Source organism: Rhopalosiphum maidis, chromosome 4 (genome assembly GCF_003676215.2).
Source record: "Rhopalosiphum maidis isolate BTI-1 chromosome 4, ASM367621v3, whole genome shotgun sequence".
NCBI lineage: Eukaryota > Metazoa > Arthropoda > Insecta > Hemiptera > Aphididae > Rhopalosiphum > Rhopalosiphum maidis.
The window spans coordinates 36,930,979-36,955,723 of NC_040880.1; the positions used below are offsets into that span (position 1 = coordinate 36,930,979).

Genomic DNA, 24,745 nt, shown 5'->3' on the forward strand with positions numbered 1-24,745 from the left:
ATCTAATATCTGCAGAGCCACGAGATGGATATGGTTTTTTAGTGTACCGCTTTATAATTTACATTATGATAGGTATTGGTCGTTTACAAGTGTCAGGTGGTACCTCTATTATTTGATAAGTAAAAATAAAATATAGTTTTGAAATTGATATATTTCTGCACAATACATGTGCAAACAATTTTAAAGCAGCCTTCACTAATATTTATGGTTTAAAAATAAAATATTCAAATGAATCGCATTGCAGCATTTATAATATGTATACATATAAGGTATAAATATAATGATATTATACGAGATTACGGTCTTATAAACAAGACTATGTAAAATACTATACTCGCCCGTTGTGTAATGGATGATATAATTGTTATGTGCCATCTGTCAGAACATGATCTGAGTACCTTTGGATTGATTAACGATAACCGTGAACCAAATATATTCTATTATCTATACAATGATTTATATTTTAAAAATATGTACTTACGTCACTCTATATGTGCTCGAAGCTAGATAAACAAAGTGTAGATGCTCGCCTAGAGAGGTGTCTAAACATTTTGATTTATATCATTATTAAAAATGTATGTTGAGGTGGGTAGGAACTGTAAGCAAGGTGGCAAAAATCAAAATTTATCCAAATTGGTGTGCTTAAACGATTCTTCCAAGTAGGAGGTAGTTGTATGCTTACGATCTTGGACCTATACATATAAAGTCAAATTTGCAATAATGTACGACAACAAACTGCAGCGTACTTATGCGTTACCCGTGTTCTCTATAATATGTATATAGTATATTATATTACAATGTCCGTAATAATGATATCCTTTGTTCGGTCAATATAATAATATTATACCGTTGGTATAATTACTGTTACTCAGGACCTTAAAAGGCTTCAACAAAATTACTGTAGAACGTGTTTTTTGACGTGTGATTCCGTATTTCCGTACGACTACAATACGTGTAATATTCCGATTAACAAACTAGGGGGGAAAAAGTAATATTTCCGTTAATTTACATCCTGTTTGACGAACCGTATAATACATTAAATATTATTATGCACGTATATTATTGTGTTTCGCCAAAATAAAACTGAAAACATTGAACTCATTCCCGCCTTCTCGTTGATTGTTACATAAAGAAATAAGTAGATATAGGTATATAGAATTATATGTATCTACAATGAATTATCCACAGTCGTATACAGTTTAAACAACTATAATGAATTTGAAATATTTTTTATAATAATAGTTACATAATATTATAATACTTATATACTATTATTTAACATAATAATATCATAGTTTTTCTTAATACAATAACATTGAATGCAATATGATTTTCTTTTGTGCAGTGTATTACCTATATACTTCCAAAGCTGATTCTGTCAATTGTTCGATTTCGATGCTTTTTTCTTTGTTTCATCTAAAGACAATAACATATAATAAACAGTACCACCTATATATAGATTAGATTTTATACTAAGATATTATACCTCGACGACTTCATGGTGTGATAAGTCTAGATCCGGGATTAATGTAGGTACAATGGAAAAAAAATAGGTACCTAGTTGTAAAATTATTACATTTCAACCGTTGTGCTACATTACATTATTATATTTTATCGTTTAAGGCAATTTAAACACAATAGAGATAATAAATGAGAAAATCGTGGATATATTTTTAAATTTATAATAAGGTTTCCTTATAAAAATTACTAGATGTTACGACTTGACAAATTATAGGGCGTGCAAAATTTCCGTGAGAATCGTCCGAGAGTCGTCGGGTATTATAAAACACTGCTAAGCACTAGCAGTCCTATTAAGTATTAACATAAATGGCATGCAATGGTAAAATTATCGTACTTTTTAATGTTTGAACGTTCAAAGACATTGGATCGTTAAAAATAACATGTCGAATTAGGTTACAACGGTGGACGATGGTAGATAATATTATACGTTAAACGATTAACAAATAGCTAGAATTAAATTTAATTCAATATATTTTATTATTAAGGAATTTATTTTTCGCTATCTGATTCAAAACTGGATACTATGAATACAATACAATTTATTACAATAATATTAAGTATAATAAATATTACATAAACATACTTATACACTATTAAATGTACTTATTAAATCTACATTATTCCGATTCGTAATTTAGCCAATTTAGGCATAAATTCACCTGTTTATAAACGCTAGAAAAATTATCAGCTAAGTATTTTGTACTCATTTGAACAACATACAACAGTGAAGTTAACTAACAACAGTTACATAAAATGTTTATAGTTAATTTAGAGATGTCAATTGAATTACAATACAATTAATTAGCTATTTAGTACTTACTTGCCATCGATAGAGATTCACATCGTTTTACATAGTTTATTATTTTTACTAACAATTAATATTGTATAAAATAATACGTTTCTTTGACCTTAAAAATGCTTATTTAAATCCTTTTTTACAATTAGTGATTTAGTTAGATTAGTTATAAATATTAATATATTATAATACGTTTAAAATAGTTACATAGCGGTCATATAATATTTTTAAAATATTTTCGTACATTTTATACCACTGAATTTGAAACTATTTAAAAATGTTTTTAAAACTTAGATTTGCTTCTATTATAACATAGTTTATTATATTAAACATAATACGGTTAAAATAAATACTTTGAATGCTGTCAATGCTGAACGATGATAAATAATAAACTATATGTACATTATATAAATGATATATCTATAATAACTAGGTACTGCAACAAATACTTAATTAAATAAACGGTAAACATTATATTGATTTGTCAAATTTTCTGGTCCAAAATATTAAAAAAGAACAAAAAAAAATTATAGACAGCTGAGCACTATATCAACTGTAAATTAATGAAAAAAAGTTCAGCGATTTCTTAGTATTATAGCGGGCGTTCATCATTGTTGAATAGTACGACAGTTGTTCAAGAAAACGAGCACTTTGCTTAGAAAAATCTTTTTGTTTATTATGCGTTCACCATGTATATCATTAATGCCTACACTTAGATAGCATAACATTAGACATCCAGAGATATTTTATGATGATCACCTGTGAATTTACGTTATAATATAATATTATTATAAATTTTCTCGTATGGTTTTGTGCTTTTGGTCACAAAGAAATATACTTATACATATAATAATTATATTATTCGAAACGGCGAGCGATGCACTTGTGTGTAGGAGGTATACGAGTAAACTGCACAATAATATATATAATTAGATACGCGAACACAAAAATACCGCTATTATCCTTATTATTTTTGCATTATTGTTATAATTATTATTATTATTATTTATACACATTTCTATCTTTATATCTTTCTTTTTTTTCCCGTACGGTTCCAAGTGTTCTGACAAAAGTAAATATTATAATATTGAGGATGATAATAATAAGAAACGTTTGATAATATTATAATATTGTTTTTCTTTGTAGCGATCGTATCGTAAACACCGCATATTTCAAATATATATATACCTATTATAGAATATAAGTATATACTTTCACTGCGATTTCACAGCAAACGAATTCATCTTAAACTATAAGTGTACCTATCTATATATAATATTATATATATATATATATGTGTGTGTGTGTGTGTTTGTAAAAACTCGAACACACGCGTGCCCGACCTATGATGGGCGGGCATATTCGAAATCCGCGTATATATATATAATATTTATTATATGCGTATTGTAAGTGAAGTCCAGGTCACCGTTATAATAACATGCTCATATGCTTTTTTTTTCACCGACCAAATTCCGTATAGCGCGTACCCTGCACCTACTTATGTACAACGTATAGTAACATTATCATATATATATATATATATATATATATATGTTGTATACAGAGTTGATTTTTTGAACTCTTATCGGTCGATATATTTGGAAATCTTTTGTTTTAACACACTTTTAATATTTATATAATGTTTCAAATCTATTCCTTATTATTATTATTGTTTGATAAAAAAAAAAACCCATCGATTTTTTATTTCTTAACGGTAACCAATATATTATACATAATAATATATACTAAGTAATTCTTTTATCAAACATTTATTATTTCAAAATCCATTAACGTTTCTGAAAATATATTTTTACAGAATTATTGATACGCTGTAATACGATTGATTCAAGTTTTAAATTATATTAAGTTCAGATTTAAGGAGTAAAACGGAGTGATCTAAAATCTATTCATTGTTTTTAAACTTAACAAATTGACCTATAGTTAATTAATTATTTTTCTAGTTATTGTGTATACGTTTTTATTAAATATTAAATTATCTTCATAATTATGGACAGTTTAAACTCATGTGAAATTAAAGCTATAGTTTCTCGACCGGTTTCCGGCAGTTTTGATCGATGTAAGTTATTACTGCGATAATATACGATCAGAATAAACTATAACCGTTTGATAAATTGTATATTTTTATGAACACAAAATGCACAGTATATATATATATATATATATATATATCCTCGTTTTCTAAATCTCTACTCCTTAACTGACCGTCGTTACTCCCATAATATTTCTTTTATTCAATAACACTTTTCCAGTTCTGTACTCTTAATTATATTTTGAACTTAAATATCTAAAGGTGCCAATCTAAAACACACGTAATAATTTTTGTTTTATTATCTCCACTGCTCGACCAGGTTAGGTTAGGTTATTTAAGAAAGAACCTCTTACCAGAATGGTGATGTTCGCCGATGAAAACCCATAATTTTTAAGCTTAAGTTCCTATTTAATCTTAAAATATATTATTATTTTCGTGTATTTACATCATGTCTCTGTTGTACTATTATAATATATCTGAATATCTGATTATCATGTACATTAAATAAAAATATATCATAACTGGTTTTCGCAGAACGACAGTGCACAGGATAGCGATGAGCACAATGGCCGCGAAAGACTTTGTGACCGTCGTATCGGTGGACGGTGATGGCCGAGGCGGCGTTCAGACGGTTGAAGATTCGTTTGTCACCGTGCTGTCCATCGGTGAGGACGCCGCCGCAACGGACGGTTCGACCTGCAGCGCCGCCGAAGAAGTGCTTGTCTACCGCCTGCCCGGCGAACGATTGGGCTTTGGGTTGCGGTTTGACGGCGTGGACACGTGCAACCGGTTATTCGTCCAGTCATGCGCGGACGGCAGCCCGGCGTCTCGCACGCAGGCGTCGTGGGGACCGCTGGCCGCCGGCGACGAAATCGTCCAGATCAACGGCCGGCCGGTGAATAGGCTAAGCCGAGACGATTGTGTCCGATGTCTCAAGGAGTCCGGGCTGGTCGTCAAGCTGCACATGGTTGACGGTCGGCTGGCCGTCAAGGCACCGCCGCCCGTGCCTCCCCGGAAACAGAAGAAACCGGAACCTCCCCCGCCGGTCGCGTCGTCCACTTTGTACACGAACGCCGTCGAAAGGCAAGTATACCCTTGTTTATACTATATAATATCATAATATTATAAGCCGGGTTCTCGCAACTCGTGTGTATAACGAATAATCGAAAAAAAAATAGAATATACGTTGATGTATATTTTTACATTAAAAATATAATCATTTCTAATTAAAGTTTGTTTCTCGTAGGCTTTTAACGATCGTACACTTCTTTAAAATAGTGGTCCTATCACTGGGTCTACCTGATTTAAACGTACATTTTTGGTGGCCCATTACCGGGTGCCTATTACTATAATGTGGTGTATTATACAATATAGTATGAAATGAGCACTACAGTATTTATCAATAGAAAACATTATAAAAAGAAATATAATATAATATGAATGTACTTTCATGTACTTACATGAATTAAAACTAGACAATGTCAGTTAGTAGATAATATTTTATATTATTTTATATAATTATAAAAAAAAAAAAAACATTTAATTTACCTTTCATCTAAAATTTTACGCAAGTCATCCAACTAGAAAATATATAAACTAACGGGTTATATAAGCGAAAAGTGAATTATATTACCTGATAAAATTTCCATTTATATAGAGAAAGGAGCTAAAAGATGACGATCGATGATTCATTTCTACTAATTAGTGATGATTGATGAACACTGTGATTATATTATATATAGATAACGAAACTCATCTAAACAGATACAAACCTATTATTTATTGAGCTATGTTCAAAGAATTGCCCTGTAGGAATGTTCATGTTGATTATTATATAGGTATGCGATACTATCAAGTGTTGAATGTTAATTAAAAAATGAAGCGTTGCGATGGGTATATTATTTTTAATTTCTGTCGCAAATCGAAACAATTAGGATTATAATTGGATGCCTATTGGTAATAATGATATATATGTTCTCATCACAAGATTATATAGGCGTAACTTCAATATCTATATAAAAGTTTTTGTATTCAATTATATGATGTTGAATATATCATACAAATATCCATGCGTTGTAATAAAGTATTGAAATATTTTAAACCTCAAAATATGTTGGTACTATAGAATGTTATATTCAAATAATTTTAATTTTAATTTTATTTATTTCGTTTATTTTCACATGCAACTGCACATTACTTATTGTAGATATATTAAAGTTAACTTACGTATTTATAATATTTTTAAAACTTTGTCGTTGTTTAAGCTATGCAAATTATTTTCTTATAATATTATCAATACATGTTATTATTATAGTAAATGTTGTTAGAATTACTCTCATACAATTTATTTTTAGATAACATTTATAATATAAAGTAATATTTTAAATACCTATCATTAAAGTAAAGTGAAAAATTCACTTAAACAATCTTACCTCAAATGTCTATCATGATATTTTTACCTAAATAGTTACCTATTTAAAAAGAATAATTTAACATTAAAAAACTATGATATTTTTAGCTCTAATACTATATAAGTAGTTGTTTTTTATACATTATCACATTTGAGTAATATCCGTAATAAAATGTATTATTATTATTAATTTGACCCCAATACTGTCATGCCCTATCTTATAACAATTATATGGTAAATAGGAAAACACAAAATTTTTGGAAAAATAAAAATTACCTAATAAAAATAAAAATATTAGAATTGTGTATGCAAATTTGAAAAATATAATAACCATGGAAATATGTCCATGTTACAGGTTATTCGTTTACCACGGTGAATCAGAATCGGACGACACCAACAGCAGCGTTTCTACGGTGGTGTCCAAGTGTCCTGCCGAATCCTCCGTCGGTGAAGACTGTTCCGGCGATGACGGCGTGTTGAACGGTGGCAGCGACAAGAACTGTGTGCTGGACAGAGTGCTGGAGCCGTTCATGCAGCTGGAACGGGAGTTTTCGTCTAGTGCAGCTATTGGCGACGACGTGGGCCTATACGAGAAATTGGTGGCCGTGGCCGAGGAGGACCGGTTGCCACCCAAACCGCTGCCTCGGAAGGAAGTACGGCCACCTAAGAAGAAGCCTCCACCACCTCCGCCACCACTTCCTTCATCGCCACCACCACCTGCGTATCGGTTGCCACCCAGGCTTGTGGATTTCGTGCACAAAGACGAACCGCCACAAACAGTTGTCGACACAGCCGCTGCAGCCGATGACGACGTTTTCGCGTAAGGGCGTAAACCGATAACTTCCTACTTACCCACCGGCGACGGGGTACTACCCGTCTCATTTATTTAAACCCAATTTTTTCGATCCTATTATTTATAATTATTATTTAATTAATTTATTTTATTGTTATCGAATCCTCACAACTACTACTCCAAAGTGTTTATACCGGTTAAGTTCAGACCGATCATCGACCGATTCCCATATTACGTATGTTCCTAGCTTGTGTCACGGTAAATAAAAATCTTGTTATTGAAAATTTCATGCTAAGATATATTTACGGTGATCGGTGTTCACTAATTCGTGTAAAAATGTTTGCAATCGAGGTTTTTTTGCTCGGGTACTACTAGCAATGAATGAAATGAATAACTTTAGTTTCCTTATATTATCTCAAGTTTAATTTAATGTGACTATAATATTTTATACAAACCTATATCTAAGGAAAGGATAAAAATATAATTATAATTTTACTTAATTAGTTAATTGATTATTTAGCCGAGAGTAATCGTATTATTCGTATTGTGTACCTACTTGCTACCTTGGTTTTATTTTTCTAATAATAAATAATATTAATTAATAAATAATATTTTTAAATTATGCTAAAAGCACTTAATATATTTTTGAAATTAGTATTACATTTTTAAGTTTTTTTTTGTTTTATAAAAAAAATAATCACTTTACAACTTATATTTTTTTTATGATTCATTAATAATTTAAAATGTTTGATACATTATCAAATGCATATTATTTATTTATTAAAATTGTATCTCAATATTTACTAAATTTGAAATCAATTGTAATATTGATGTGTGAAGAGTAGGTATTTTTATGTTAGTTAATTAATTTCTTTCAATCATTATTTTACGTAAAATGAATGAAAAACAAAGTACAAATCGTAATTTAATAATATTTTGTTAGGTTAGTTAGGTTATAAATATATATATGACTTTATTTGTAAGAAGAAAAATCGTTTAACTTATTTGAATTTTAACTGATGTCTGATCGTTAAAAATTAGATTTTTAATTGTATTACCTAATGAAAAAAAAATAATACTATAATCTTGAATAATGACAATGTAATTAAAGATGTATAGATTTGTGAAAAGATTGTGAATTGTTACACGCTATTTAAATACATACATTTGAAAAGATTTAAATATATTGTTTCTAATTTAAAAATATACCTCTAATAATGTAAAAGCTTTAATTGTTTCATATTACCCGAGTACTATGTCTAAAAAAATTGATTCTTCGGAATTAAAAATAATTTATCGTACACAACTGAATGTATACAGTTAAAAAACTAAATCATCATTTAATAAATTATCTTTAACGTATATGTTGTAATAAAAAAAAAAAAATGTTTATTGGTATACAAGCAAAATGGTAAATTGCCATCTACCCTGATCCCGTTTCTTAACAAAATAATATATATATATATATATAGGACTTAGTATTTTTAGTTATCATAATATTGTAAATAAAAAATTGTTGCAAACATGTTAGTCAATTATTTTAGGTTTATGACATTAACTAATAGTTAGTAGTTATTAGATAGTAGGTATACAGATGTTATTTTTACAATTATTTACTAAAATATTGATATTCAATACATTTTGAATCATATAGTTTATAGATGTTATGTAAATTAAAAATTGTAACGGGTTTCATTAATATTATACAAATTCAAATATATTTTATGTAATCAAATTAAATTAAATTTAATTTTGGCTTTAGCTTTTAATATTATTGTTATATGATTTTGCTTATCATTATAATGAATTAAAGCGTCCGTGTTCGGAGAGTCCAAAGGAAGAAACTACTTAAATTAAATTAGGGAAGGTTCGCTTTCGTTTTTGAAATTTTTCAATTTAAAAGAAAAAAAGTCTTCGACGATTCTTAATTTCCGTGGTCTAATTTAGTAAATGTTATAAATAAAGGTTTTCGTTGTATATCCAAGTCATTATAATAAAATTTAAAATATTAAATTCTTAGAGAGATTTTTTATTTAGATTAAAACAGTACAGACTACAGAGTAATAAACAACAATATTTCTTATAATATTATCATATTATATACGTTAATGATATTTATATAAAAAAATGTCTTGAGAACGGATTGAATAGTTATCAATGTTATTTTTATTAATTATTATTAACATTAAAAATCTTTACATATTATTACTATACAAAACCTAATCATTTTAGCGTTTAAAAAATTGTGTAATAAATAAATAAGATTATTATTATGAGAGATAAATGTTTTTCTTTTAATTTTGTACAATACGTATATAGTATGTGTAAATAAACACACGAATCTGCAATATTCATGCGAAATTCATGTACAATGTGTTGTTTAACAAACCATTTTTAATTTATAAATTTTACACCGACTTTGTAATATTAATATTAAAAAACAACATCCATTAAGCATCGCATTCGTATACTATTATGGTCAAAGATAGACATAAACTAGTTAAACATTTAAAGCTAAGAACTATAATAATATAAACTTTTTAAGTTTTGACATTAACTAATTGGATTAACTTATTAACTTAACTATTTAAATAATCTATTGTGACAACATAGATTTTTCTAGTTAATTAAAAAGGTATAACGTGAACATGAAGTTAAAATCATGTTTATACATATCTATAACAGTAATAATTAAAACTAATTGATTTACTATTATTATTTTTTGTCGGGTTTCTCAATAAGAATATACCTACAATGATTTTAAATACGAAAAAAATATTCATTTATTTAATTGTTTAGTCGAAACAAATCTGTAATTACCTAAACTATTACAGCTCGAATGTAATAAGAAGAAATAGTGTAAGATGCATATTTTTTTACAAAATATTTAGTTATTATTTAAAATAATAATTGAAACATATTTAATCAATATATATATATATATATATCTGTTACTTATAGATAGTAATTTAAACTAAACTTTAAACTTGTAGAGTTGAAATATTATTTTTTAACTATTAACTATTATAGTTTAAAGTTCTTTACGTTGACTTTTAAGTTTTATGTAATCAACTCAAATTAATTGTTTTTAATTATTTGCTGGCCTTTTACTATAATATTAAATCACATAAAATTACTTAAAACCATCGGATAGGTTGTACAGTAATACAATACTGTATGGCAGCATGCCCCTTTAACCGCGATTGCCGTGTATAAGTGTTTATCTACTCGTCGGTGGAACGGCGACCGTTAATATCTAATATTATGTACGTCAAATGGAATAAAATTTAGGTTTTTATTTCTCGACGATTTATTCATACTCTTCTTATATTTTTAAATGTTTATTTTTTCAGAATTTCCACTAATACGATTACTATGCAGACGAGTGATGAAGAAATAACTACAGAGCAACACATTCTGAAAAAAGGTAAAAATTATATTATATTAATCTAAAATAATATATGATAATAATAATTATTTTATGCACCAAAATCAAAATTTAAAAAAAAATTGAATCTTAGATTTTGAATGAAGTGATAAAAGTATTGGTTTTATAATGATATGTGTGTGGTTTTTTGTATCTGAAAATACTTTTTAGAGTAGAAAAAAATAAATACTCATATCATAAACTTTGGGGGAAATATCTAGAAAATTGGATCTATAAGTATAGTATGTATTTAAACTATTTAAAGGGTCAAAAGTATAAATTTTCAAATTATTTTACCAAATAATCAGAAAAATCTTTTGATAATAAAAAACTCAAAACATCTAACACAAAATAAGTTTTTGATGAAATTGAATATATTTTTTTATTGCAATTCAAGAGCGAACAACCAGATTTAACCAAATTTAGTAAATATCAATAAACAAATAGTCATATTTAAAAAAAAATATTCTAGAATGAAAGACTATCTCCGTTCAAAATAGTTTTTAATTGTATAAAATAATTAATACCATAGACCTATACTCAATGAATATTAGGTAAATTTAAGACTTTCCATCTATCTATTAAAATATAATAGAACGATTAAATATATTTGTCCGCTTTTTATTATGAAAATAATATATTTTTCGAATTGTTGCCTGTTGGCTAATTAAATGACTATAATTGTCTGTATCAGACTATTTGTTTACGTAAAAACATAATTTGGTATTTATACTTAAATAATAATAATAATAACATGTACATTGGACAAGATTAAAATGTCGTTACAGAACTCAAGATGATATATTATCTGTTGATGTGTGTGTGTTTATCATTATTATTTAGTATTTCAAGCGTAGTTAGGTACATCATAAACAATAACAATACTATAGGAGATAACAGCGCACACGGAACTTAAACTGCTAACTGTTCGGCTATGTGTATCATCTAATAATATTAAAATAATAGTAGTACCTATAATATTGCAGTGAGTATCGACTGCGCCGCAGTAATGACACGTGCTCGGAGATTCAAACCGATACCATAGCCACTTCATCTGATTACAATAATAGTTTAATAATAATATATTCTATCGTATAGTATCGCGCGTATATACGCAATAATAATAATAGTAAGTTATAATATTTATTTTGTATTTCATATTTTACTACTACGAGTACCTCTAATAAACCCTACACGCGCTCGCGTTTAATAGTGATTTATAACGTGTACAACTCGTATAAGACGATTATGACGACGGAGTACGCCAGACGGATACTAATTTTCGTTACAGGTATGTGTGCATTAGCTTATTCAAAGATCAGTTTCGATAAAATAAAAAATAAAACTGTTCGTAAACTCAATATTATATATTAATTATATGTTTACAATTTATATATATACTGTTTATATACAATTTATATTAATAATAATACTTGAACGATGTCACTTATATTATATAGGCTTAGATAGTAGTTAATGCACATGTTGATATTCTTGTCACGCGTCACACAGTATTCGGTTAATGTCCTGACGTGTATAATATAACGACTTCAACGAAATGTTTATAAACTCGTATAATATAATATTGAATACTCAATAAAAAATATACGAGTAGTGTTATTACAAGTCTACACAGTGGTTTTGCTTTTTTTTTTTGAGGGGGGGACTAATTATTTGTTATATATAAGGTAGACTTATCTTATTAGGATCCCTCATAGGTTCGATTTGTTGAAACCGTGGATTTAACATTTTAAACTTTAGTAGCAATCTTCATACAAATTATAATTTTTAATATTTGGTTAGGTCTTGCGTAATTAGTTCATAAAACACTGAAATCATTTAAATACTTCTAAAATCCGAGGAGTACTGCAGCTTACTCAGCTCCTCCTTATAGGTACCGTTGCATGTTTTGCACAAATACGTACTTCCAGAGTTGAAAATATATCGACATGTAATATTTAACGTAACCTAATAAAATATAGTATTAAAAATAATGTATTGATATATTATATAAGAGGCGAATGTCGTTGAAAAAAATTAACTGTTTATGAAACTGCAACTATATAGAAGTTTATTACAATATCGCCATCTCTTGAATACTTAATATTTTACATGCTATTTAAGATTTATTTTATTATGTAGTTTTAATATTATATACTGTATAAATATTCATATTTATATAATATATAATAATTACCATGTATCTCATGTATTAATTTATGGCTCTAATTATCTCAGGCCCTTTTAGAGTTAACTATTGCAATTTTAATACCTAACTTTAGTGCTTATACATGTGCACGTACCGCATGACACTGTTATTTATTATGTCTTATACTTGAAGGTGTAGCATATACATTAAATATCTACTAAAATAGTATTACCATTTTAGCTAAAATTATCAGCTTTTTATACTATCTATACTTTTCACCTGTAGGGCATAAAAGACAGCAATGTATTGGTGTATATATTTGTCCACATATAATATCTTTTCTGTTTCCGTAAACCTTATTACTAAAAACATAGGTTAAGTTATAGTACAGTTTAGTTTCATATTTTCATTCACGGCATGATAACATTTGTAAAGTATTTTAAACAAAAATGTTTTAAACTATATAAGTACTATAAGTCAATAAAAATATGTTAACAAATTTATTTCTACCGTTTAAACTATTATATGACGGAAACGAATTGAACAATGGTGAATTTTTTTTAAAAGACACTTTAAACTATTAATAAAGACATTAAAATAGAAGCATTGAAATTGCAGCATCTTTAATTATTTATAAATATAAATACGGTGGTCAGTGAGTATTACTTATCTACTACGTGTTTGACATTATCTCACAAATGTATCTCACCTATCACCAATATACTGATTTTTTTTATTACAATATGTATAGGTACTGCAATTTACGTTCACTTTAAAAATAAATTATGTTAAATGTTCTAAGAACTTGAAAAAATAATTACCATTAAAAGAATATCAGGATTGGAAATAAAACACTATCGGTGATCATAATAATCATTGAAAAATACTTTATAATAAAAATAAAACGTCCAACTATATTTTTTTCATTTTTTTGAGTTTGAATTTTTTTTTTATATCGTATTTATTTTTTTGGTATGATGTTTTCTACACAATGTTTTGTACTCGCCAGACGGCTACGCGATCGCGTTAGCCATGAGTCATTAAAATATTATATCTATATCGTATCTATATTGTAAACGAGGTATTATCTCGATTATTATAATGGTTTCGCGAGGTTTACGTGCGTCGTTGTAGAAAGTCGCCGTCGTATACCCATTACAGTTGAGGTTCGTTAAAATAATATTATGTGTATCGATCATCGTTTTGAACGCCGTCCAGGTGTACCTAGTAACAACAGATGGAAAAAACATATTAAATTGATGAAATCGCGATGAACGCAATCCATTATTCTGCTGTATATTCTACCGTGATATACTATTGTACATAATAAATTAATGTATAGGTTCAGTAAGCACACTTGCCAAGGGGTGGGGGGCACATATAATAAGGCACTGTGTACTACACCATACGTGTGCGGGTATACGATCTGGTCCTTATTATATATGGACTTGCCTATATTATACTTATATACGCGCAATAGGAGAAGTATTTAAACATTCTTGACCTGATTTAGCAGAGCGCGCAAACAAATAGGCGCGATCTCTATAGTGTATTATACTAGTGCGTACCTACATATTATATATTATATTATGTGTAATGACATAATGACGTGTGATATTACGATATAATATTATAATGCATAGTGTATCATCGCTACGAGATTTTCGAATCTGACTAAATGTATAGATTAAGTGTATATGACTATAAATATTATATGGATATATGACAACATGTGTCACGTGTTACACGACCAGGTGGAGTGGATGTATATTGTATATAGATAATTAATAAATAATTTTGCCATGGGGTTGAAATGTGTGTTTAGAGTGCACAGGGTGCACCGTGGTTACTGCGAATTATGGAACAAGCGTAGTGCGTAGGTTATAATATAATACAGATGTATGGTTAGGTAGATAGATGGCTCAGTAGTATAGGCGGATTTCATGTTTTGCTAGAGAAAAAATTCTTACGTAAGATCTATCTAAATATATGTGACCAGCCATACTATTATTGTTAAATTATAATCATATAGAAATATCACCCACTGAATCCGTGACTTATAGACTTCTGGAGAATTTACCAGTTAGTGTATCGATACGTACAGGTTATCAGTTTTTCGAGCTTTTGAAATAAGTTATATGTGTGATATACCAGCGATACGTCTCAGATACGTGTCGGTACGTAATCATACAAAGTACATATTGATACGTATCAATTTTTTCTTCCAGAAAATCTTGCAGGTTCGTCGTTTGATTTATGTTGGCTTTACGAGTCATTTGAACAGATAAAAAGGCATTGTGATTTGTATTACAGAAATTCTAAAAGTGTCGAGGGGGGTTACCGCTAGGAGAGAGCCCGAGTTGTGCGGTTAGTTCCGTTGGCGACTCTCAGGCATCAGGCCATAAGGTCAGGTCGGGTCGATCGAAGAGCGTTTTCAACATTGACTTCGCGAACTAATCATATCATAATATCAACAATATAATTTTTAGCCGTATGCGGGTGAGCTCTGTGTTTACATAAATACAATCTAATTGATAATAATAAAAACGCAATTGTGAAATCTTCGGCGCACGTGATAATAATATGTCCACGCACGTATACGTTAATATACGGAACCGCTGCAGCGTGTCCCTCTCGTCCAGGGCGGCAGTTGGCATATATAAGAATATAAATATTATACGATGTTGTCGTGGGTGGTCCACGCGTTTCGTATATCGTATAAGTTTATACACACGCGTATAATATAATATACACCCGCATTGGCGTTGCAAAACACCATACGTATGCGAGACTTAAAAGGGGATAAAAAAATAAAAATAAAAAATAAAGTAACAACCGTGCCAGTTGGCCGTCGACACCGATGACCTCAAACTCGCAGCACGCACGCACGTCGGCGGGTCCAATAATATATATAATATCGTTGTTTATTGTGCATATACTGCATTGTATATAAATATATATATAACATTGTATTTATATTATATATAAACTCCTTGTTGCCAACGAGTGCCCCAGACAACTCGTTCGCGGGATTAGGTGTGTGATGTATATAATATGTGTAAAGCGCGTGTTCGGAGTAAATGCGATACAAAAATCAATTATAATTTTTTAAATAATAATAAAGATTAAAGGTATATATAATATAATACTCCTCGAAAGGTCGTTGTCGCAAACAAAGAGAAACTCGGACGTTCAACGAATGAATATATACTATTTCATCTCACGCGTGGGAATATTATTATTACATATAATATAAATAATATATATATATGTATGTATGATAGATTATATTATTATATATTTATGTACACTATATAATCTATAATCGTTCTATATTATTACGTATTCGTAACACGTTTGGATATACAAGACGATCATCGGTCTATTTACTTATAAGTAAATAATACATTTTTTTTTTTGCATTATTTTGATAGAAATGAGCATTTTATTTTAATATTAAATTGTTTGAAAAACACAATAAAATAAAATTTCTAATTTCTATAAATTTCATATTATTCTGAAAATGTTTGTTGCTTATCAAAATGAAAATCTAAAACTGTGTATTGAAAATCTAAATAATTCGATTAGAAGCCACTTATGTAAAACAGTGCTGTATTTACGACTTTACGAGTATACTTGAAAATTAAAATCAAAATATCAAATTATTAATTTTTTTTTATTTATTAGAAAATACACAGAAATGGCTAATAATTCGTGCCAGCTTGCATCGAGTGAAGTATACGTTACAATGTTATAACAGAAAAGCACGAGCGGCATATTAAAATATAATATATAGCGCACCACTTATTGCTGTATCGGATTGCGGCTACTACAGGCACTGCTGACACCATACGTATATAATATAATATTTAATAGGAACACATTTATCATCTCAAACGAGGTTCGATGTATTATATCGATGAAACTCTCCTCGGGCCTCGCAAGTCTCGTGTCATAATAATTTTTTATAATATATATGCTGTGCGTAATACGAGTGAGATGGCTATGGGTGCTTACTACCCAGGTAAATTGCTATCAATATATGTTAACGCTATTTTTCTGACAACTTGGTCGAAACATCGTAATTTTCGAAAGGAAAATAAACTATAATTTATGCATAATATACGATTATATATATATATACCTATATTATTGCCGTTTACCGTTTAAATATTTCAACCCGATCGCGTCATTAAAATCACGAGATTTCGTGTAGGTACACAATAATACGCTTTCTTTTCACTGCGTATCACCATCTCGATTTACCTTTTTTTCCTTCACGTCGAACTTCACCTCACGAAAAACGATTAACTGTCGCATTACGAAACTACGAAAGTGCTTCAAACATTCCAATATTTTTTATAATTTCTTTACGATTTGGCTTACCATGTTTATAATGTATTTTACTTTAAAATAAAACCCAAAATTGTTCCGACGGATTTTGAGTACATATTTTGTTTTATTTTTCTTTATAAAATCACGATTAATGACATTATTCCTGTATATTTTAATGGCCTTATCTCAGTTGGACTCAAATAAAATAATTACGTCTATTATAGGCGTTCATCAAATGCCCTATGCCCTATCACTTATCAGTGCACATATGACATATATATAAATGTATAAAACGTGTATCTATACTTTAAAACCGTATACTAACTTAGTTACTTTGGTGCAAATCCCTTCTCATCGGATAAAGGTCATTATAAGTCAACGATGAATTCACCGCATTGTGATTCGCACTTTAGTATATTATAATGTCTTTGCATTAAATAATATCATTATAATATATTTATTACACATATGCATTGAATTTTAACAATGAAATAATTTATCCTAATCCAATCTGCTGCAGCGACGGCTGTTGTAATTTATTGGACGAAGGTCAATAAGTCCCAGAAAGAATTTTCATTAGGCGCTGTTCCAGACAATACGTTGTTACTTGTTATTAGTATTACATTATGTTATAATAATTATGTGAAATGTATAATCGCCGTAGAAAACTAAATAATAATAATTATAATATAATAAAATAATATTTTTTATTATATTATAGATATAGGTATTAAGTTTTATAGATAATACATATATTATTAAATATTATACTCACTAAGTCACTGAAAAATTGTATTTTCTTTTTACGATGATTATATTTTTTTAAAGCTTACGACATCCATCACACAGTAATAAATGTTACTTTGATATCTTGTGATCTCTTTCAAATAGTCACGCTTAATTTCGTCGAATTAAAATTCCCGTAGTTATGATTTTGTTAATTTACCTTAAACTTGAACACATATTACACATTAATTTTACTATATGAACCTATTATATGCTTATGAGTACATTATGCCTATCGTACAATGATTTACATATATACTCATAATTTCAGTTTACAACTTTTTATTTTTTAATTTAAAATTTGTTCATCTGTACAAATATTACAATAAACAAAAATATAAATTAGCTATGGCTACACATTTGTAAACGATTAAGGTGAAGGCTCATCTAGTGATTGAACTTCCTGACATAGAGTAAGGATGATTAGTCAATCAGTAGATCACAACATAAAGTTCGTCTTAGATGACTCCTGCGTGGAGTCACCAGAAATAATGATGGGCCATGGGGGTGAGTAGTTCTAAGTCAGGGGGTTTCGGTGGTTGTGGAGTTTAGATTGTAGGCAATATTTAAACTCAAAGTCAATACGACGGAGAAAAGTATTAATTATATTAATACTTAGTTAAAATGAAGTTAATTCATTTTTTTTATAACCGTATGAATCAAAACATATAAGTTAATTAGAAAATGTAATAACTAATTAGTTAATACCTACCTTTGGGCTTTGACCTTTGTAAATATATATTATGTGCGTTGTTTATGTAACGTTTATTATTTTCGTTTTAGCCGTGTCCCAGGAAAAATATATCATATTTAATTTTGTATACATCATGCTATATGATATTATATCAGTTACGCGTCTTTATCTTGTTTATTTGTTTTTTTTTGTTTCAATTTCTGTTTTATAACATATGACTCATGATCGCCCACCACTCGCAACCAACATATATGGCCGACTGGCAATTCGCTGCAGTTTTTTTCCCCAAGTGGAACCAATAGCAGTTAATTTGTTCTCGCGACAAGAATATAATAACATAATGACATTGGAGTTGCTTTTATAACAATAGGCTATTGCGGTTTTTATGCAAGTTAGAATTCGTGGTAGATGAGAGGGGGACGTTAAGCTGGAAAAATAACATAACATTATGACCATATTATATACGCGCCGCGGTATTTACGCATTTTTAAATACGACTCGGACCTTATACATTATAATAGGTAGTTAAAACCATATAGTTGCACATCGTAATAGGACCTTCAAATTTCCATTATTGTGTCGGAGTGTACATATACGGCACGAATGGGTTAAAAATGAATACTTTTGATCTGCTGGACACCATTTAATTCTTCTATGATAAGCGATGGTGCATCATTTATTAGTGTAATCAAATAAGCGTTTATATTGATGTATAGTATGTTCGGTAAATATTTATAATCTACAGAAACAGTTCTTACAGTTCTGTACGAACTTATATTTTTAAAATTTGCAGTGAATACGTAAATCATAAATTTTCAAAATATATCGGTACTTAAAAATAATTGTATCTACTAAAAAGTTATAATCGTATTTAAAAAAAATCGTGTTTGCGTATTATAAAATAATATATTTAATTACAATGATTTTGCTTATTGAAAATTTTTTTGAAAAATTACTGAAAACGTCTAACATTACATTTCTGTAAAGTTAAAGTCCCGGAAAGAGTATAGTAGACTACAAATAAGTATAATGATATTATAATGTAGGTTTTAGAGCAGACGCATACGTGTACTACAGTTGTATACTATTAAATACCTAAAGAGCCGTGTACTCGTATTTAATTTATAATGTAATAATAAATAATAATAACAGATATTATATCAAACACATGTCAATGCTATATCTATAAACGCTAATATACCTACTATAATTGTTTACATATTTATATACAAAATATATTCAAATATTTTAATAGTTAAACATTAAAGATCAACAATAGATGTAATTGTATGATTTATTTATTAACGATAAAATAAATAATACATATTTTGTATATAGTATACGCAGTATTTGATAAATTATTTTTAAGAAGTACCTATTGCAATTGTGCTAGATATAGTATTTTTACTTGGGGTTAAGCGTTAAACTGCAGTTACTTCAACGTATTTAAAGTTTAATTCGTGTACTTGTATTGTAGCCAAATTTATGACTTATGAAGTTACATTTTTCTAAAAAATATTAAATACTGTTAATTAATTTGATCAATTTAGAACATATTATAGGTATATATATTTTAAGACTTTTAATGAATCGTGATAAGATTAATTGTTCTATTATGCAATTAGTTAAATTCTTTAGGCTTAAGATAAATAGTCATTGCTCATTAATTATCCTTTATCATCGTCATAGTAAAAAATCATAAAATCAATATTAATAATACCAACTAGCCAAATAGGCAATGTTCTAACATTTCTAATTAATAATAATATTATTATATACTATGCATAACACATCAAGGTAACGTGGAATGTGCGATAGGTGATGATAAAATAAGTTTTACTAACTATAATTTAAACATTCGACAGAAATTTTTAATTTGCGCTACACCTACGCGTTACTATAAAACAATAAAATCTCTATTTGTGATTTAAATATGTCAATACCTGAAAAACCTCATATCCGCTATAAGTTAAACGATCTTATGTACAACTGGCCTGGAATAGCTGGAATAATTTATAATAATTAAGAGCGATGAAATGTTATTTTTTTTTCAAATAAGAGTCTTTTACCATATTAATTGTAGTATATTGATGTTCTAGATGTTGTCTTTAAGATGGCATAATAACTGTAAATTTAGATCTATATTAATAAATCAAGAACTCATTCTACAATTAAAAACCGAGTAGGTAATACACTCTTCATAAGAAACCTAGAATTATATATTGTAGTCAAAATATTTTACATTTTTATAGTTTTATATACGATTGCCCTCTTGTACAATATAAGATTTAGAAAAAGTCAAATACTTAATTTCTCAAAATATAGAACGCCTACGTATTGTCGTAAAGTGGTGTACACTATACATCTACTACCTACGCAAATCCAATCTGAGTCCGTTGTGTTGCTTTCGGTGCCGGAGCGAACGTTTTCCACGCTCTTGGTCGTTGCTGTGTACAAAACTGTGTCCAGCATCGACGATGACGGTGCTGGTAGCCATTGCTTTTAGGTATCGTGATAGGGGATCGTTGCGATTGCGCAACGTGCAATGACTGCAATATAAATGCAACAATGGCGTATATGGGGTTCTGCTGCAATAGGTTGTATGACTTGTGTTGTATAGTTGTGTTGTCTCCCGAATACGCGCGCTCGCGTGTGTGATTTATAATAATAATATTATATTATATTGTAGGTATATAATATTATGTCGGTCGTCGGTCGACTTGTTGTCCTATAAATAGAAGTCGAAACTCAATATTATCATAACGTCCGTCCGTTGGGTTTTGTTTGCGACATCAAGCCTGTGGAGCGTGTAATGTGTGAAATGTGAATATCAGCTATTCCTACAAGACCATATCTATAATATATTATTATGGAGTCCAAGGCTGGGCATAAACAAATAAATAAGTTTTAAAATTAAAAATCCCGTTGGTTTAAACTATTATAGCCGAGTTACTTTTAAATTTTTTATTCACCCAAATTATTATTCACTTTAAATCACATAAAGTTGTATTAAAAACTTTTAATCAATTCTACCTTTTTTACTAACAATTATTTAGCGGGTTTTTTAAAAAAAATTAAAATTTCAAAATCTAAATTCAAACGAGTAGTTTTTAAGTTATTTAACATTTTATCAGATAATGGAATCATGATGTTGGGTTTGGAAAATATGGAAGTTATGGACATTGGTGACTTGAACAATTTAGTAATTAATATTAATCTATTGACATTTATAATTTATGTAAAAATAGTCCAAGTATATAAAATAATAATATAATAGAATAATAGGAGAAAAACTATTCAGTTAAATTTTTAATTAAGCACATACAAATTAAAAAAAAACTTTTCACTAAATAACTTATACTTAAACGAAGGATTTTCATTTGTAAAAAAAAGTTTGTATTTCCATAAAGCACTCTTTAAATAGTAAAAAAATTTTTAGAAAAATATAATCTTGAAATATATTAAAAAATTCAAAAAAAAATTAAAATTTTAACAGAAATACGGGTGTGAGCATATGCTTAGCGAATCACCTTTGGTATTAAATGCCATATGAATAAGTTATATATTTCTACGAATAGCAGTATATATGTTGGCTATGTAGTGATCACGAGTGGCTAAAAAAAAATGAAAATAAATCGTTCGTCATTACCACGCGAGGCATGACGTATAATGGCCGATGATCAGCAGTGGGCATTGATCGATAAATCGTTACTAAAATAACAATAACGCAATATAAAAAAAAAAAAAGAGAAAGAAATTAAATCGAAGTAAATTGCTTAGGACGTAGTGCCGCCCGCGCGTCATGGGATCTATATGCACTGATTTTTATCTCAATTTTATGTGGGATTAAAAAGAGCTAATAAAACATATCGTCAGACGCCAATTTATAGCTCTACGTTTAAAGACATTATTATTTAAAAAAAGAAATATATATTATATTGAGAAAAAAAAATCATTGACAAATTATTCCAGTCGTATTTATCGTGATAATGAAAACTGGTTGTGTCCACGCGCATTTATTCAAATCAGTCTGGCGATAATGTCGCGCTGTGACATCGCCCGAAATTCTCGCGGAATATGTACCGCGCCTTAAGAGACGCTTAAATAGATGTATATATTATTATAGTACATGCTAGTTATATATGTTCGGCCGGAGACAGCAAATTATCTACAATAATTTCCAACAGAAAGTAAGAAATTTTTAAACCGTGCATCCGCTCAGCAGGGTTAGTAGGTATATGTATAAAATAGTTACTATATTAGGAACTGTAATAAAAATCACGTCAAAAACTATAAGTTTCTCCAAATCGAAAACGCATACAACATTTTATACCTTTATAATAATATAATAAATTATATTATATTATTAAGGGTGTCGGAGCCTGCAGTATAGGTAAGAGACAAATATTTAGGAAATTTCCAGTTACGTTTTAAAACATCTATAAAACAATTATGCCTTGTAGAAAATTCTGAATTTAATAATTTTTTTTTTTTTTTTGAGATGAAAAAAATATTCAAGTTGCATCGGTCTCAGATTTTTAAATTAACTTGAAATAACACTAAAAAAAAATGTATTTTAAATGTGTCTGTGGACATTCATTTTAACTTCTGAAAATAGAGAATTAAATCAGAGTCAAATGTGACTTGCCTCAAGTCTTCATCTATCAAACAAAAACAAAAATACGAAAATTTGCCTCTATTATGACAAAACGAGTGAGTTTTTACTGTGAAGTAATTTTTCGTACTAAAACATGTCCGCTCTGACAGCACCCTTAATCGAAGGATAAACATTTAACACGTCCAATTGTTCGTTCAATCGATTTCCACTGAAAATAAAACTAAACCTATTCGAAAAGAATATTTTATGCAAATAAGTAAGTCCATGGAGTTATTAGAGATACGTGTCCAAAATCATTATACCCACGCAATCACTATACTGCTATATAGGTATATAATAATATATGCTTTGTGCGTTTAATGCTTTGTTTTATATATACGCTACTGTAGACTGCGACAGTAGTACATATAATTGAAATGAACAAGTGCGGTAGTATCATCTACACCGGAATACCGGGAAACTGAAATCTCGATCGAATTGCGACAGTTTATATTGAATATAGTTATTACCGATGCTACACTGCCCGCATCACATCCAAGTTGCATTTTATCACCGCGACTATATAATTATAATTTATATGACTATGACGAACCCATTCATTTTTAACTATTTATTAATCGTATAACTATGATTATTATACATCGCGTGTTTCTTGCAAAGTTAATTATTAGTTTCGATCGCCATGTTTTTTATACGAAAAACAAAAACCATATATATATAGGCGCTGTATTTAGTTAACTCAAATAGGGGTGGCTTGGAGCCTTTACTAGCCCCTGGACTTAGTACTAAAAATTTCTGTGAATTTCCCCCAATTCAAAATCTAATACTCATTAGCAGGTACTAAGCATAAATAATTTTTATAAAATATATTTTTTATGGAGGGGACCTATTCAGTCTTCAGTTTCTTAAAGAAATGTACAACACTAATAACTCTACTTAGACATAATATTATATAAATATGTATAATGTATAACAATCGCTATCGAAATATATGATAATATAATGTTGATCGTTATAATATAGTCTCAGGCGTGCACAGAGTTAGCTGTTTTTATATTTTAATATTCTGTTATAATAAAATATACCTAATACACGTATTACCGCACCACACAATTCGGGCGCGCCGAAATAATTAACGTCTCCCATATTATATTTTATTATTAGAC

The 24,745-nt window shown here is 28.9% G+C and overlaps 1 protein-coding gene across 1 annotated transcript in view; it reads left to right on the top strand.

Moving 5' to 3' along the window:
- LOC113550696 (chitinase-like protein PB1E7.04c) overlaps positions 1–24,745 on the top strand; it is a 68,436-nt gene that overhangs the window by 10,675 nt on the left and 33,016 nt on the right. Inside the window, exons 2-4 of the mRNA XM_026952696.1 lie at positions 4,902–5,450; positions 7,133–7,597; positions 10,924–10,997. Of these exons, the coding sequence (XP_026808497.1) occupies positions 4,924–5,450; positions 7,133–7,597; positions 10,924–10,997 (1,066 nt within the window). The 5' untranslated portion in view covers positions 4,902–4,923. The remainder of the gene's footprint in view (positions 1–4,901; positions 5,451–7,132; positions 7,598–10,923; positions 10,998–24,745) is intronic.